The sequence below is a fragment of the Leopardus geoffroyi genome, chromosome A2 (assembly GCF_018350155.1).
Source record: "Leopardus geoffroyi isolate Oge1 chromosome A2, O.geoffroyi_Oge1_pat1.0, whole genome shotgun sequence".
Lineage (NCBI taxonomy): Eukaryota > Metazoa > Chordata > Mammalia > Carnivora > Felidae > Leopardus > Leopardus geoffroyi.
The window spans coordinates 134,778,351-134,795,948 of NC_059331.1; the positions used below are offsets into that span (position 1 = coordinate 134,778,351).

The window sequence follows — 17,598 nt, forward strand, 5'->3', positions numbered from 1 at the left end:
CAATGTCAGACACCAAACCATAGATCCAGGAAGCTTAGAGAACACCAAACAGGGAAATGCTTCAAAGATTACACTAGGCATATTATATTCAAACTTTAAAAACCCAAAGATAAAGAAAAAATGTTGAAAGAGGCCACAACGGGGAAAAAAAAAACACCTTATCTATCCAAGGGCAAAAGCAAACATGCAAACAAAAAGAGAGTAGAGTGAAATATTTAAAGTGTTGAAAGAAAAAAACAACAACCTAGCAACCTGCAAAATTATCCTTGAAAATTGAGGAAAAATAAAGACTATTTTGAACAAGCAAAAAATAAAGGAATTTGTTGCCAGTAGACCTGTCTTAAAAGAATTATTAACAGAAGTTCTTTAGAGAGAAAGAAAATGATACTTGGATCTACATAAAGAAAGGAAAAGCATAGGAGAATAAATAAGTGAAGATAAAATAAAAGCTTGTAGTTTTCTTATTCTTAATTGATCTAACAGAAAAACAGTTTATTCAGAATAATAGTAGCAATGAACTTGATTATGTACACTTTGTGTGTGTGTGTGTGTGTGTGTGTGAGAGAGAGAGAGAGAGAGAGAGAGAGAGTATGCTTATGTACAAGTGAAATGGATGACAGCAATCATAAAAGAACAAAAGGGAGAAAATTAAGATTATTTTGTTATTATAAAGTACATTCCCTATCATGAAGTGATATAGTGGTATTTCAAAGTGGACTTGGATTTGTTGTTAAAGTATATTGTAAACTCTAGGGAAAATAATAAAAAAGTTTTTTATTATATAATGGATATGCTAAGAAGAGAAAATGGAATCACACAAAATGTTCAGTGAAAACTACAAAATGCAGAAGAGTGGAAGAAAAAGATAGAAGGAAAGAACAAGGAAAACAAAGAGAAAACAGTAACAAATATGGTAGATACTAATCCAACTATATCAGTAATCATTTTGAATATTAGTGGTCTATATGTACCAATCAAAAGAGATTGTCAGAGTAGATCAAAGAACAATACCCAACTACATGTTGTTTACAAGAAACTCACTTTAAATACAAAGATTATAATTATATACATATATTTATGTATTATGTAATATATGGATTAAAAGTAAATGAAAGACAAAAAATATAAATACCATACTAACACTAATTAACAGAAAGTAGGAATAGCTACATCAATTTCAGACATAGTACATCTATGAGCAAAGAAAATTATCAGGGATAAAGAGAGCCATTACATAATGATAAGGAGGTCAATTCTATAAGAAAACATAATAATCCTTAATATGTATGGATTTAACTATAGAATACATGAAATAAGATGTGATACAATTTCAAGGAGAAATAGATGAATCCACTATTAGACTTGGAGACTTCAACACCTATATATCAAAAACGGACAGATGCAGAAGGCAGAAAATAACTAAGGACACACTTGAATTCAATATCATTCATCAACTGGATATAATTGACATCTATAGGCTACTTCATCCAAAAACAACAAAATGCATATTTTTTAAAGTTCTTATGGAATATTCACCAACATAGACCACACTCTGGACCATAAAACACATCTTAATAAATTTAAAAGAATAGAAATCATATATTGTATGCCCTCAGACCACAAATTTAGACTAGAAATCAATAATAGAAGACAGCATGAAATCTCAAAATATTTAGAGATTCAACATATTTGTAAATAACAATAGGTCAAAGAAAAAAATCAATAGAAATTTAAAAATATTTTGAACTAAATGAAAATTAACATACAACAAATGAAATGAAAATTAAGTGCTTAGAGGGATATTTATAGCACTGCATTCATATATTAGAAAAGAAGAAAGATCTAAAAGCAGTAATCTAAGGTTCTACATTAGGAAATTAGAAAAAGAAGACAAAATTAAATCCAAAGTAAACAAAAGAAAACAAATAATAAAAATTAAATCAGAAATCAATGAACTTTAAAACAAGAAATTAATACAGAAAAACAACAAAACTAAAATCTTGCTCTTTGAAAATATCGATAAAATCAATAAACCTCTAGTGAAACTAAGAATAAAAGAAAGAAGACATTGGGGCGCCTGGGTGGCGCAGTCGGTTAAGCGTCCGACTTCAGCCAGGTCACGATCTCGCGGTCCGCGAGTTCGAGCCCCACATCAGGCTCTGGGCTGATGGCTCAGAGCCTGGAGCCTGTTTCCGATTCTGTGTCTCCCTCTCTCTCTGCTCCTCCCCCGTTCATGCTCTGTCTCTCTCTGTCCCAAAAATAAATAAACGTTGAAAAAAAAATTAAAAAAAAAAAAAGAAAGAAAGAAGACACAAATTATCGATATCAGAAATGAAAGAGGGATGTCACTACAGATCCCAAGGACATTAAAAAGACAATAAAGAAAATTATAAACAACTCTATCCTCACATTTGCTAAAATTCATACAAGAACTAGACAATCTGAAGAGACCTGTACCTATTAAAGTAATTGAAACAATAATTAATCGCCTTTCGAAACAGAAAGGACTAGGCCCAGATAGACTCACAGGTGAATTCTACCAAATATTTAAGGAAGAAATTATCCCAATTCTCTATAATATCTTCCAGAAGACAGAAGCAGAAGGAATATATCCTAACTTATTCTATAAGGCCAGCATTACCCAGACAAAGACATTACAAGGAAAGAAACATACACACCAAGATTTCTCATGAACATAAATGCAAAAATCTTCAATAAATTGTAGCATTAGCAAATTGCCTCCAACAATGTATAAAAACAATTATACACCATGACCAACTGGGATTTAACCCAGGTATGCAAGACTGGTTCTACACTTAAAAATCAATTAATATAATCCATTACTTCAACAGGCTAAAGAAGAAAAAAATCACATAATCATATCAATAGATACAGAAAAGCATTTGACAAAATCCAACACCCGTTTATGGTAAAAACTCTCAGCAAAGTAGAAATAGAGGAGAACTTCCTCAACTTGATAAAGAATATCTACAAAAATTCCAACATCTAATATTAAACTGAACTGTGTGAAACAAAGCTTTCTCACTAAGGTCAAGAACAAAGCAAAGAGGATCACCTGGGTGGCTTAGTCAGTTGAGTGACCCACTCTTGATTTTGGCTCAGGTCATGATCCAAGGGTTGTGGGATCAAGCCCTGCATTGGGCTCCACACTGAGCATGGAGCCTGCTGGGGATTCTCTCTCTCTCTTTTTGCTCCTTTCCCCCCTTTACCCTTCTTCTTCTCTCCTCCTCTCCTCCCTTGTTAGCTTTCTCTCTCTCTCAAAATAAATAAATATTAAAAAAAAACAAAGAAAAGAACAAAGATATTGCCTCTCACCAATGCCTTCCAGCATCTTCTTAAAAGTCCTAACTAATGCAATAAAACAAAGCAAAACAAAGAGGTAATAAAATATACATAGTGGAAAGGAAGAAATAAAACTGCCTTTGTTCATACATGACATGATCCTCTATGTAGAAAATTAGAAAGAAAGAGCATGTTTAGTTTTATTTAAAAACAAACAAAAAACAAACAAACAAACACCAAACTGTCTTCCTAAGGGGCTGTCCCAATTTGCATTTCCACCAGCAGTAAATAAGAATTTCTGTTGCTTCACATCCTTGTCAGCATTTGGTATTGTATTAGTGTTTTAGATTTGGACATTATAATATGTTTGTCATAGTATCTCATTTTGGTTTTAATTTGAAATTCCCTAATGGCATATGATATTGAACATCTTTCCATACACTTAAATGACATTTGTATATCTTCTTTAGTGAGGTATTTGCTCAGATCTTTTGCCCAATTTTTAATTGGGTCATTTCTTAATTGTTATTTTATGAGTTATTTTTTCTTGATTTTTTAAAATTATGCTTGTTAGTTCAAGCAAAAATTATAATGCCATCTGATGTGAGCTCAAAATACGTAGAAAAAATAAAGAAAATTATATTTTAAAAGTTGGCAGGGTAAAAAGACCAAAATGGAGGTCAATATTCTACACTTTATTCAAAGCACTAAAATGTCAATTCTAGCATATTCTGTGACATATGTAGCTAGTGACAGTAAATATATGTATACTGTAATATACTATAGCAATCATCAAAATGATATATTGATATATAGTCAAAAACATGGTAAATAAGTCAAATGAAATTCTGAAAAAAACCTTTCAGTAACCTACTGGAAGGAAAGAAAAAGAAAACAAAAGAGTAAGAAACAGGGAACAAATCGCAAACAAATAAAATGCAAGGCTTACTCCCTAAAATATCAATAATTGCATTAATTTTAATTGTTTCAACTATATCAATTAAAAGACAGAAAAGCAGAATGGATAAAAAACATATTTCTAAAAAATGATATATGCAGATTGAAAGGATTAAAAAAAGATATACCATGCAAACCTTAACTTAAAAAAAAAAGTAGCTCTTTTAATATCATATAAAATGAACTTCTGAGAAGAAACTTACCAACAACAAAGAATATTACATAATAAAAGGGTCAGTCTACCAAGAAGACATAGTGATCCTACATGTATATATATAAAACAACACAGCATGGGGTGCCTGGGTGGCTCAGTCAGTTAAGTGTCCAACTTCAGCTCAGGTCATGATCTCACAGCTTGTGAGTTCAAGTCCTGAGTCAGGCTCTGTGCTGGCAGCTCAGAGTCTGGAGCCTGATTTGGATTATGTGCCTCCCTCTCTCTGCCCCTTCCCCAGCTCACACTGTGTCTGTCTCTCTCAAAAATAAATAATCATTAAACAAAATTTTTTTAAATAAAGCAACACAGCATCAAAATACATGAAACAATAACTGATAGAACTGAAAGGAAAAACAGACAAATCTACAGCTTTAACTGGGGATTTCAACACTCTATAACTGTTAAATTAAATTTATAATTTGGAATTTACAAAACCGAAATCTCTAGGCCCAGATGGATTCAATGGTGGAATCTACCAAACATTTTTAAATAAGGGTTGACACCACCTCAACATAATCTCTACCAGAAAATAGAAGAGAAACTAACATTTTCCAATTCACTGTGTGAGGTCAGTGTTATCCTAATATCAAAGTCACACAAAAACAATACAAAAAAAAAAATGGAAAGAAAAAAAAAAAAACAGGTCAATATCTTTCAAGGGCTTACATGCAAAAGTCCTCAACAAAATATCAGTGAATTGAATAAACAGAGTATACATAGCAATATACAAACAGAGTTCTTAAACATGACAGCAAAAACACAATCGATAAAGGGAATGATTAATAAATTGGATGCTATCCAAATTAAAAAAGTTTGCTCTGTCAAAGATCTTTTTAAAAAGATAAAAAGACAAACTATAGGCTGGGATAAAATTTGACAAAGGGCTTGTATTTAAAATGTATAGAAAGAGGAATTAGTTTTATTGATCTTTACATTATTTACACAATTCTCTTGTAGATTTACAGAATTTAGCACAATATTCCAGTAATGGATGTATTGTGTTAAGGAATCAGAAAGATAAGTTTCTACCAGCACTATGGCAGCAACATGTGGTAGATTATTACAGTTGAAGCACCCAAAAAAAAAAAAAAAAGAAAGAAAAGAAAAACCTCTCTGTATCTGCTCCATTTTATGGTCTTCTACATCGACTCTGGATTTAACCATGAGTCTGGCCCAATAGGACAACATGCAAGCAGAAGTATAAAATAATTTCCTCATTAAGGCTAGCCCCCTTTCTTCTTGCTTTTAGATACTGCTACATATGAAGAAATCAAGTTATCCTACAGACAAATGGCCAGCAGACAGTCAACACCAAAACCCGACTTCTGGGGGAGGCTATCTTAGACCATCAATCCCCAGGATAATCACGATAGTAAGTCAACTGAACAGCAAAAGAAGAACCGCTAAAATGAATCTAGCCTATATTGCTAACCTACAGAATTATAAAGAGGTAAAAGAGTAGCTTACTACTTATACCAAATGTTTAAGTCTTACTTAAACATAATTAAATGGGTTGCCCCAATTATGTAATTGAGTAGATTAATTTTAATTCTAATTTTAAAAGACTTTCACAATTATACCATTCTAACTTTTTTCAATCTGAGTTTGTCATGGTATTCTGAAATCAATGAAGAGGGTAACACCACCAATGTAGATTGTTTGGGAAATTGAATTAAGTGTGAATTTATTCAGAACCTACCTTGCATATTGCATTTTCAACTTGCCAATGATGGCTCTAATAATGAATAGAGCCATTATTGCTCCCAATTTTTGGCTCTAAATTCTGCCTGCCTTCTTACCATCAAACAGCTAAAAATCAACAAATTCAGAGTTTACTCAGAATGAATTAATATTTTACCAAATACACTTTTATACAAAGATTCAAATCTTGAACCATTATGGAATTTTCTTACTAACAGTTTGAAATAATGTAAAGAAGAAGAACCAATTGCCAAACATGGGGATCAACACTCTTAAAAGATTAAAATGTTCATCTGTCATTGTAATTTTGCCAAATAATAAGTTATTAAGAGTGATTTGTGGAATTTACTATTCAAGCTATTATTTAGGTCAATCTGGTAAGCACATTAATATGAAAAACATCTCTTTTTTCACCATCTTAGCTACAATAAACTTAAAATATGCCAATCTTCACGCTTTAGGGCATAATTTGGTTACCAGCTGGGGTCAGGAAGAAATTTTCCCCATAGTGTAGTATTGCCAATTACCATAGGTGTAGAGAGAACAAGACAAAGAGTCAGGGGGTTACAGGGCCCTCTAAAGCATCTGGTATTGGATGCTCTCTGAGTGAGAATTCAGGATAAGATGAAACATTCAATTGTTCCTGTATGTCAATTTTGATATTCCTATGAGCTGCCAATATGACACTGCTGCCACAAGGGAAGGATTTCCTACAGAACAGATGTCACTTACAGTATTATGTGGGCTATCTATCTCAACAAATAATTGCTAGGCACTTCTGCCCTATGGCAAGGGTCTGAAAATATGTTAGGGTGGGAACACACCATACAAGCAGATGGGCATAGATAAAAGAAAGAGCAGGAGCACACTGAGTCTGAAATGTCTGTGTAAAAGCCAGCTGGGGTACTGAAACAGATGTCTTTCCTTATCTTCAGTGACTACAGCCCAAGATCAGAATTTTCCAGTTATTAGTTATTTGGAAGTCCTATTCTAAAATTGCTTTAGGTGAGTATGTGTTATAGAAGGCTCTAATTTATTAAGACAAAGAAACTTTAACTTTTTGATGTAAAATGCAATTTCCATTTGAAATGAATTCATTTGCTTAAGGCCTGAAATGATAGGAGACTCCCAACACCAGTGCCCCCTACTTCTACCTCTCCCACATCCCCCCCCCCCAAAAAAGGAAAAGAAAAAGAAAAAGGAAAAAAACTAAGCTGGGATAAGAGAATGGACACAAAGACTGATAATGAATGACAAAGTACAATTGAGATGGGACTTGCCTGAGAGACAGCAAGAGAGGGAAGAGTTCTTTTAAAATATCAGTTAAGGGAATCAAAGAAAGCAAGATCTTTTTTCTGATGAAAGGGAAAAAGTTAATAACAGTGAAAGAAGGCAATTGCAATATGCTCCAACTGTAATGGAAGAAAAAAAAGGAAAGTAGAATTAGAAAGTAACCATTTTAAATAAGTTTAACATACACTATGTATCTTTCACACTTTACACAATTCAAGGATTACAGTTTTTAAAATATTTAAACTATTTGCCCCAATGGCAGACCTGACTGACTATACAAATAATTGGTTAAAGAAAGAGGAGGAGTGTTTTTGTTCACAAGAACCAGCAAAGGAATTTTACTTTTAAAATAGCATTCATTGCAGAAAAAAGCTTGGGGGTGGGGATGGGGGACAATATTAATATATTGTAAATTATTCACAGGAAATAGATGATACCTCAGAATTAGAAAATGCTTGAGGGTGTTATTGATACATTTCTATGGCTCTAATTGGACATAAGTAATAAGTGCTTTGAAAATTTTCTAGACCAAAATAATTTGGCCATTCAGCAATGTCTGAAAACTGTGATTCAATGAAACATTTGTTCATGTGTTGGAGCAGATCCAAAGATGATTCCCAAAGAAAATTCTAAGCTTTGTTGCTAGTAACACTTTTTGTGTATTTTAATCTTAAGGAATATATTTTTGATCTTCAGATGTTAATCCTAACACATTCCTCTGTTTCAAAGTTTAATATTCCATTCTCAATCATTAATATGGAAAAACAGGGCACAAAGTTCTTATTGGAGAATATAATCTTAAATTTGCTTCTAGCTATAGTCCAGCTGAGGAAAGTATAATGTAAGGGAAATTGCCTAAAGATCAATCATTCACTTTTCTGAGTACTCAAAGAAAGACATGAGGAGTCAGGACACAACCTGCTCTAAGCAACTTAAGTAGGTTAAACTTTATCTGAAAGGGAATGGGAATCCACTGAAAAGCTTTTGTTGGTGTGTTTGCTTATTTGGGAAAAGGATACTACAGTCACATTTACAGGGTGAAAGATCCTTAGGGATACATGGCTGGAAAGATTGGATGGAAACAAGACAGGCAGTTAGGACATCAGTAGGGAGCATTATAGTCAAATACATGAGAAAAGATAATTAACTTGACTAGGGTAATGGCAGCAGCAGTAGAGAAAAGAGGATAGATTTGAGAACTATTTATAAGGTAAACTCAACAGTATGAGGGAAACTCAATAAGAATTTGCAATAACAGAGACAACTGGGTTGAAAGGATGAACCCCGTTTTTGTTTTTGTTTTGCTTTTTGTTTTTCCTTTTTACAGTTATTTATTTTTGATAGAGAGAGACAGTTCACAAATGGGGGAGGGGCAGAGAAAGAAGGAGACACAGAATCTGAAACGGGCTCCAGGCTCCGAGCCTTCAGCACAGAGCCCGACACAGGGCTTGGACTCACAAACCATGAGATCATGACCTGAGCAGAAGTCGGACACTTAACCGACTGAGCCACCCAGGCACCCCACGATGAGCCCAGTTTTAAGGATTGAGCAAGAGCATGGATAAGTATTCCAGTTATGAAGTACAAAACACTGAGCGATGAGCAGGGTCTTTGTTTTGTTTTATATGTGAAGGCACTGGGAGCCACTAGATTACTAATCTAATTTGGGCCATATTGAGTTTGAAAGACATCCAGGTAAAAGAAGCAGGATATTTGGTTGTAGGCTCAGAGGATGTCAGCTATAACCTGTGTAGATTAAAGCATTTACATTTATTGAAACCATGGTAGTGGATTAATTAGCCTGGGGATAGTGTGAAAAGTCATCCTCCCCCCAAAAGTAACCCCCAAAGCAGAGTTTTAAGGAAAATCCTTTATCAAACAAATATATTGATAAGCACCTACTCAGTTCTAGTCCTCAGAGCTGCATCTACAAGATAGACAAGAGCCTTTCTCCCATGAAGCTTACATTTTCAGTGGTTGAGCCAAACAATCAGTAAACAAGTAAACAACACCCAGACCCTTCAACATGATAGGTTAGTTATTTTCAGATACTTTGAAAAGCTGTATAGAAAATAAAACAGCATATGATGAGAACAAGTGCCTGGAATGTGGTGGAACAATTTAAGGGAGGGTGACAAGATGGAACATGTCTAAGAAAGCAGGAGGGAACATTTGGAGCCCCAAGGGAATAGGTGGGTCTCCAATGGACTAAGGGAAAGTGTTGTAACTAGGAGCCAAACAAGAGAAGGAAAGCTAGTTTTATCTCCACTAGCAAGTGAAAAGTGTATCTGCCCAAACTGCTGCTTACACAGTGTGTAATCAGACTGGAGAAGTCTCAAAAAAGTTGTGGACAGACAGTCCCTTGAATTCAAACAGAAGAAAGTTGAAAGAAAAGCCAGAGAGATTGAGAACTATTGAATCTAGAGAGATAAAACAATTAACAAAACCCCAAGACATCTCCTTAAATCTTGCACTGAATCTCAGCTTGTATGGTTATAGATTAATATTTTAAATGTAATTGGAAGTGGAGATGTATACTATTTCTGCCTTTCTCAGTTATTTATGTTTGAAATTTCACCCATAGGATCAGTTAACATGAAAAGATACCATTATTCAAATACTGGAAGCTAATAGAAATAATTAGCATGTATATATCCGCACCTACATATTTTAAAAAATAATTGAAAATGAAGACAGTAGCATTGCCACTAAAAATTAGCAAAACAAAGTTATCTGCTGGGTGTATGTTATTTTTGACCTTTAATGATTTTTTTGGTCAATTCCCATGATGTATTTTCAAGGAACCATGAGAACTTTGAAAAGGTGGCTGTTAGTCATAATAATTTATTAAAAGCCTCAAAAAAAGAGACAAGGAAAAATTGAAAACGGACAACAGTCTTCACATTTATGGAGGAAGATTATAAAGTTAAAGGTGACCAATTTTCAAGATAGGTAAAAAGAAATTATGCTAAAATTATAAGCCAATCAGTGAAGAAGAACATTAATATTATAACATCTTTGGAGGCCACAATATGTAACCCCAAAGGGTGTATAATTCTCTCTGCTTCATTACTTAAAATCAAGACAGATCCTGAAAAGTGGGTATGGATTAATAAGAGTCACAGTGAAAGACTGTCTTATACTTGAAGACTGTAAGGAAGCAGATGATTCCCACTCTTGCACCCCTTGGTTTCAGTGAGCCATTTTCCTCCATTAGTAAACTCTTGGGCTATAAAGCTATTTCACAGGGTATTAGATGCTATGAGTCTCAGATGTATAATAATGAATAATGTATTATTCAGAAAACACAATGGGGATTAGGTGTCTTCTTTAGGCTTCTTGATCATGAAGATGATCATAACTTGGATGAAAGTTAAGCCCCTGCTACCATTTCATTCATCCATCACTCATTATCAGATAGTAGTAGCTACATTTGCTCAGGTCTGAACCATGCTTTCCTCATATTTATAACAAAATGGAACTTTAGGAGGAAAATGTCTTTATTCTGATTAAAAAAAAACTTTTCTAGACAATGCATAGTTGTGTGTATTAGCTCTATAGCTTCTGTAATTTCCCTTTTATCAACACTAGAGACAGAGAGACTTTTAAAGTATATAAGTTGTAATACAAAGGACACTTGACATTATTTCCTTTGTAAGCCTTTGCTTTTTTTTTTTTTTTTTTTGAAGCTAGTGTTGTTAAGACGTCTTTGAAATAGATAACTTCAAAAGGTTTTTCAGCATAAATGTAAATGAGATTTATCTAGAGGAGATACCCAAATTCTACAGGTTATCTGACAAATTTAGAACACCCGAAGTACAACTAGAAAATTTTATCTAAGCATGGAATATTTAGCAATTGATTCTGTGATTGTTTTCTTTTTTTTTTATTACCTTCTCTTGTTCTGTAAGTTTTACCCCCATCTCAGGATTAATATCCTTGATATATACCTCTTGTATATTTTCCTTTTCTGCATTCCAACTCCTTGCCCTTCTGCTCATGGTCCCAGAGAAAAGTAAAGGTAAATGTCAACTTGAAAAAGGAACTTTTGAAGTTCATAGCAGGGAGAAGTAATGTTTCCTCCAAAAAAAAAAAAAAAAAAAAAAAGAGAGAGAAAAATGTAGAAAGAAGACAAAGGGAAACAAGTCTGTCTAGACATGAAGGTCCTAATTCCCTGTTCTGGGTCAAAGTCGTTAGTGTGTATGTACTGGAGGGTCTGCAAAGAACAGAAGCCCCAAAAGGGAGAAGAAGAAACATGAACGAGAGGAGCTTTTGGTCTGTTTTCCATTTAGAACTCTAAGTGTTGAGTGACCTCAGCACATCAGAAATGGTGACTTAACAAATATTCCTGCAAGCCCCCAGTGGTTAAGAAGTGATATGAGGTGGTCCAGCTTGGGCTCTGTGACTGAGGTTAAGGTCGACTGGCATTAACCATTGACCCTGCCTCTGCCAAGGGGACAGGTCATGAATCCCATTAGCCACAGACCTAGCAGTGGAAGCCAACAGGAAGCATGGTCAGAGGACATATAGACACATAAGCTTCATACCCATGAAAGACAGTATTTGCCAAAAACAGGCAGATTTAACCTGAAAGCAATCATTTGAAACTAAAAGATTTGAAATACATTTAACTAAAAGGTTAAATTGTTCTCCCATTTTCCACTCCCTAATTGCCATCTCCTCTGACCCATCTCTTATCTACCTGTCTCCCAGTAAGGTATGAGTATTGGGAGGGCAGTGGGGAATTCAAGAAAAATTTGAAACTGTTATAGAAAAGAAACGGACTACATTCTTCTCATAATTTTTATCCCTTCTACATTTTATCAACAGAATGAAATTAGATACTTCAAGAGGATAGAGCTTCCACATAGAGTCTGTCCATTAACATTCCACACAGGGCTGGCACATGATAGTGCTTAGAAAGAAATATTTGTCCATTTTAAAGAAGATTCCTATTTTACATACTCTAAAACGGCCAAATTTCGTTCTTAAAAATAAATTAATAAATATTTATTGAAACGTATCTTACAATGTGTTAAGAAGTCTCATAACATAGTATCTAAAATGTATTTAGCACACTATGTGTCTCTAAAGTTTATAATCTTTTACAGTAGCACCCTGCCTGAGTCAAAAGAATGAGGGGGCTGATGATTTCAAACAGAGTTTCAGAGGTGGCATCCTTCATAAAGTCAAACCATATTCTGATCCTCAGCTTTTTCAACCCAGAAATTTAATTTTTACCATATCACATAGTACTGATCAGGTTCTGAGATGCTGGCATATGCTAACCAAAGACAGAGTTGACCAAATGGTCCCATTGGATAAGGCATGTCTGTCCACATATCACTTCTGTAGAGTCTGGAAACTATCCATTATGTACTGATTTTCATTTCTTTTAATTTTAGAGGCTGATCCAGTTCCCAGTCAGAGACAAAATTTTCTACCTTAGATAAATAACAAAATATTAAGATCTAGAAAAATATTAAAACCAACTTCAAATGTTCATAACAAACTTGACATACTTTAGCTTAATGGGAAAAATTAGACAAAAACTTTCCATCCTGCAGGTATGATTTATTATGTCATATCAGTTTGGGGTGTTGCTGGTATAAAATTAATTAAGACACTGAGAGCAGATACCATGATGGCCTGCGTTAAGAGGCAAAAATTGGGACTACCTCCAAATAGTTTTCTGGAGGTCATATCTGTAGAGTACCCCCAGAGTGCTGATATTGAAATAAAGCACTACCCCTTCTATCTTTCCCCACAGCCACAGAGGTGAACACCTGCCTAATAGAAACTGAGCATAGCACTCACTACCCCCTAAATGACCAGACCAAGGGATGGAGCTGCTATCCCAGTAAGTCTTTATCTGAAATTTTCACACGAGCTAATTAACATAAGCCCCCCCTTTTCCTGGGTAGCAAGTTGTGAGAGTGTGAGCCTGGAGGGAATGAAGCCTACCCAGTCTGCTACAAGAAGGAGCTGGTCTGAGAACAAAGACAATATGCAGAGAAAAGCACACAGGAGAGATAAACACATTCTTAACATAGTTGAAGTCCTGGTTCCAGTCACCCCTGATATCAGCTGTCCTTCCTAGTATTAGAAACCAACAAATTCTTTTGGCGGCTTAATCTGCTTCCAAATGGGCTATTCGTACTGGAAATCATCTGAATTCTCACTAATAAACCTAGTGAGAAACTGATAAACTCCAACTAGGTGGACAAATAAGTGTCAACATTGCCATAGTCATAGAACAAAAACATTCCTGCTGATTGTGATCTTCTGAACTGACTTCTTCAAAATCTCTGAGCTTCAGTTCATTTTCTGCACAATGGGGCTTACAACTACTCTACTGGATTATTAAGAAACTAGGAATAATGTACTTGAAGTGCTTAGCATGATGGCTGTCCTCATAGCACTTGCTTAAAAAGTACTAAGATTTTATTGTTCTGATAACGAGGATGTAAGGAGGATAATGATGATGATTCTAAGAAGACAAAGATTGTAGCACTCACTGTTAAGTGATTTTTCCATGAAAAGTATGCCTGCTTAGGAAGAGAGATGAGAGGTGTGGGGGCATGGGCAAAATGGGTAAAGGTGGTATAGAATATACAGGCTTCCACATATGGAATGAGTAAGTCACAGGGATAAAAGGTACAGCATAGGGAAGCACCTGGGTGGCTCAGTAGGCTAAGCCTCCGACTTCATTCAGCTCAGGTCATGATCTCACTGCTCCTGAGTTCGAGCCCCATGTCAGGCTCTGTGCTGACAGCTCAGAGCCTGGAGCCTGCTTCAGATTCTGTGTCTCCCTCTCTCTCTGCCCCTCCCCTGCTTGACTCTGTCTCTCTCAAAACTAAAATAAAAACATAAAAAAAATTTTTTTAAGGTACAGTATAGGGAATATAGCCACTGGTAGTATAATAGCATTGTATTGTGACAGATGGCAGATATATTTGTAGTGAGCATAGCATGGCATATAGTCTTGTTAAATCACTATGCTGCACACCTGAAACTAATGTAATATTGTGTGTCAACTATACTTCAATTAAAAAAAATTAAAACTTAAGCAAAAAATTTAGGCATTCCTGCCTAAACACATTTTACTAAATAAAGTTAGAAGGACTATAAAAAATGTAATAAAGTCAGAAATAATTATAAACAAAAGATATCCATGACCCCAAAAAGCAACGACTTTTGAAAGCTTAATTTACAATAAATAAGAATTCATGGTTGAAAGTTTACAAGAGGTTCATGGGATAGTCGTATTTTCTAAAGAATAGGCTTAATATGAAAGCTAAAGCAAATATAGTCAATATAGGTATTCCCCAAAAATGGATGCAGCAATTCTTCTAGGTCTAACTTAAATGCCTCACAATAATAAAGCCTTCCATGAAATCACTGAACCCATGTACAAGTACAATGCACCACATGTATGTACAGTATTTTTTCAAATGTATTTATTTATTTACCCTTCTACATTATACAATTTTTATAGTAAGATCTCTTATTTGTATCTTATAGATCAAGAACTCGGTCAAAGGTAGTGGCTCAAAATATGGTATTTTTTTTTTAATTTTTTTTTTCAACGTTTATTTATTTTTGGGACAGAGACAGACAGAGCATGAACGGGGGAGGGGCAGAGAGAGAGAGGGAGACACAGAATCGGAAACAGGCTCCAGGCTCTGAGCCATCAGCCCAGAGCCTGACGCGGGGCTCAAACTCACAGACCGAGAGATCATGACCTGGCTGAAGTCGGACGCTTAACCGACTGCGCCACCCAGGCACCCCTCAAAATATGGTATTTAAATGAAACTGAATTCGGGGCGCCTCGGTGGCGCAGTCAGTTAAGCATCCGACTTCAGCCAGGTTACGATCTCGCGGTCCCTGAGTTCGAGCCCCACGTGGGGCTCTGGGCTGATGGCTCAGAGCCTGGAGCCTGCTTCCGATTCTGTGTCTCCCTCTCTCTCTGCCCCTCCCCCGTTCATGCTCTGCCTCTCTCTGTCCCAAAAATAAATAAACGTTGAAAAAAAAAATTTTTTTTTAAATAAAAAAAAAAAATAAATGAAACTGAATTCTAGATATGTACTGGCACGCAGAAAAACAAATGAATTCCAATCTTGCCTCTGCCATCTACTAGGTGTTTTCCCTTGAATGGGTTCCTAGCCTTAGGGTCATACACTCATGGTGCTGACCTTCAAAGTTATGTTCTCTAACCTACTCCCCTGCAAAAAATCCCATCTATAATACATTTGCTACCTTTACACACTAAAATTTAGTAATCTTCATTACTAAAGTAATCTTCAGCCAAACTCCATAACCACTTTTGGCAAAATTATTATCTCTCATATTGAACAATTCAACAAAGCAATGCTTTAGAAGGCCCAATATCAGAGAATTAACAATGCAAACTCAGAATTCTAACTCAAAGATGTCATGCTTTCTCTCTACCATACCACTCAGTTGTATTTTAGAAGTCTTGGAATACTTTTAGAGAGTTTATCATTCTTCTTTTTTAAGTTTATTTATTTATTTTTGAGAGAGAGCAAGCAAGCGGGGGTGGGCAGAGAGAGAGGGAGAGAGAGAATCTCAAGCAGGCTCTGCGCTGTCAATGCAGAGCCAGATGCAGGGCTTGAACTCATGAAGTGTGAGATCATGACCTGAGCCGAAACCCAGAGTCAGACACTTAACCGACTAAGCCACCCAGGTGCCTCACAAAGGCTTATCATTCTTAGTAACGTTTCTATTCATAAGGCACACCTCACTGATTGGTTTGGTTTCATATCAAATGAGATGATATGAAACTTCTTTGTAACATATAAAAGGCTCAAAGATATCAACTGGTCTTATTATCACGATGATGATATTGATAATAATGATGATATGAAAGAGAAAATTATGCACTTGAATGCTTTGTCGCTCTAATATTTACATACTTTTAAATGAACCACTTACTGGGAGCTGGGAGAAGGGTATGAATTTTTATTACTTTTGAGTAAAATTAAAATGTATGGATTTTAGATGTGATTACCTACTGTATTTACTTAGAAATTATAGCCATAATTTATATATATATATATATATATATATATATATATATATATACACATACAGATGCATACCTTAGAAAAAGATGGTAATTGACTTGAAGAAATTTCTGGTCTTACTGAGAAAAGTCTCTGAAACATTGGTTTGCATGAAAATTGCATGTGGAACTGTGTACGCTGGGTCCTGGATTCCTGGCTGAGTTGAAGTCTCCTCTCCTTTTCTCCTAATTGTTCTTTCTGTTGAAATTGGAGTCCCGTTAGAGCTTGTAACATATTTGTCTTCTTTTCTTCTCACTATTAATGGATGTGGGAAAAAAAGGATCTCTGCAAAAAACATGCAAAAAATATTTTCTTTTATCACCTAAGATTACATATTATGAAATAAATCTAGTAAATGATAGGGAGAGCATCTGAAATAGAAAAACAAACTCATTCTTTAATGGTTAAGGTTCACCCATAAAGATACAATTCTTAATGCTCAAGTTAAAAAAAAAAAAAAAAGATGAGAAGAAACAGTTGGCATTCAGCTAACAATTGTGTTTGGAGATTTGTGCCTGACTTTGTTATTCTGAGCAAAGCCAGGTACCAGCCTCTTGGGATTATGTACAAAGGCAAGAAAAAAAGTGGACATGTACAAACCTCAAAGGTGACTGCTGGGTTAATAAAACAGTCTGTTTTCTGTTCACCCACTCTTGCTCTCAGTGTGCAAGTATATTAAAATATGTCAAAAGGAAAACCATTCGCTGTGCAAAAATAATTCAACTACAAGTCACAATTTCCAGCTGATGGAGTGCCTTAGTGCATTTAAGTGCACTAACAAGTGATCCATACATCTCCCTAGATGAAAGTTGTATCCTTATTAAAGGAGAAACAAACACAAAATAGGAACAACTGTCACATAGAAAAACAGACCACAATGGATACCGCATTTCCCTCACTCAGCTTCTGACTTGAACTATTGCAGACTGAAGAGCAGTGCTGTCCTAGAAGTAACCTCTTAAAAAGCCATGAAAGTAAAACGAGGAAGCTGCTAGAGGAACTGAATGTGTAGCTAATGGCCATCCATATTACTGTTCAATGTTT

General features: G+C 35.2%; 1 protein-coding gene across 3 annotated transcripts in view; it reads right to left on the minus strand.

The window, feature by feature from the left end:
- The window catches only part of TFEC (transcription factor EC), a 146,456-nt gene extending 129,621 nt beyond the window's left edge, over nt 1-16,835 (minus strand). For all 3 annotated transcript variants that reach the window (XM_045495381.1, XM_045495380.1, XM_045495379.1), the window contains exon 1: nt 16,591-16,835. In XM_045495381.1, coding sequence (XP_045351337.1) covers nt 16,591-16,788 — 198 coding nt within the window. In that variant the 5' untranslated portion in view covers nt 16,789-16,835. The remainder of the gene's footprint in view (nt 1-16,590) is intronic.
- Nucleotides 16,836-17,598: the final 763 nt, after the last annotated feature.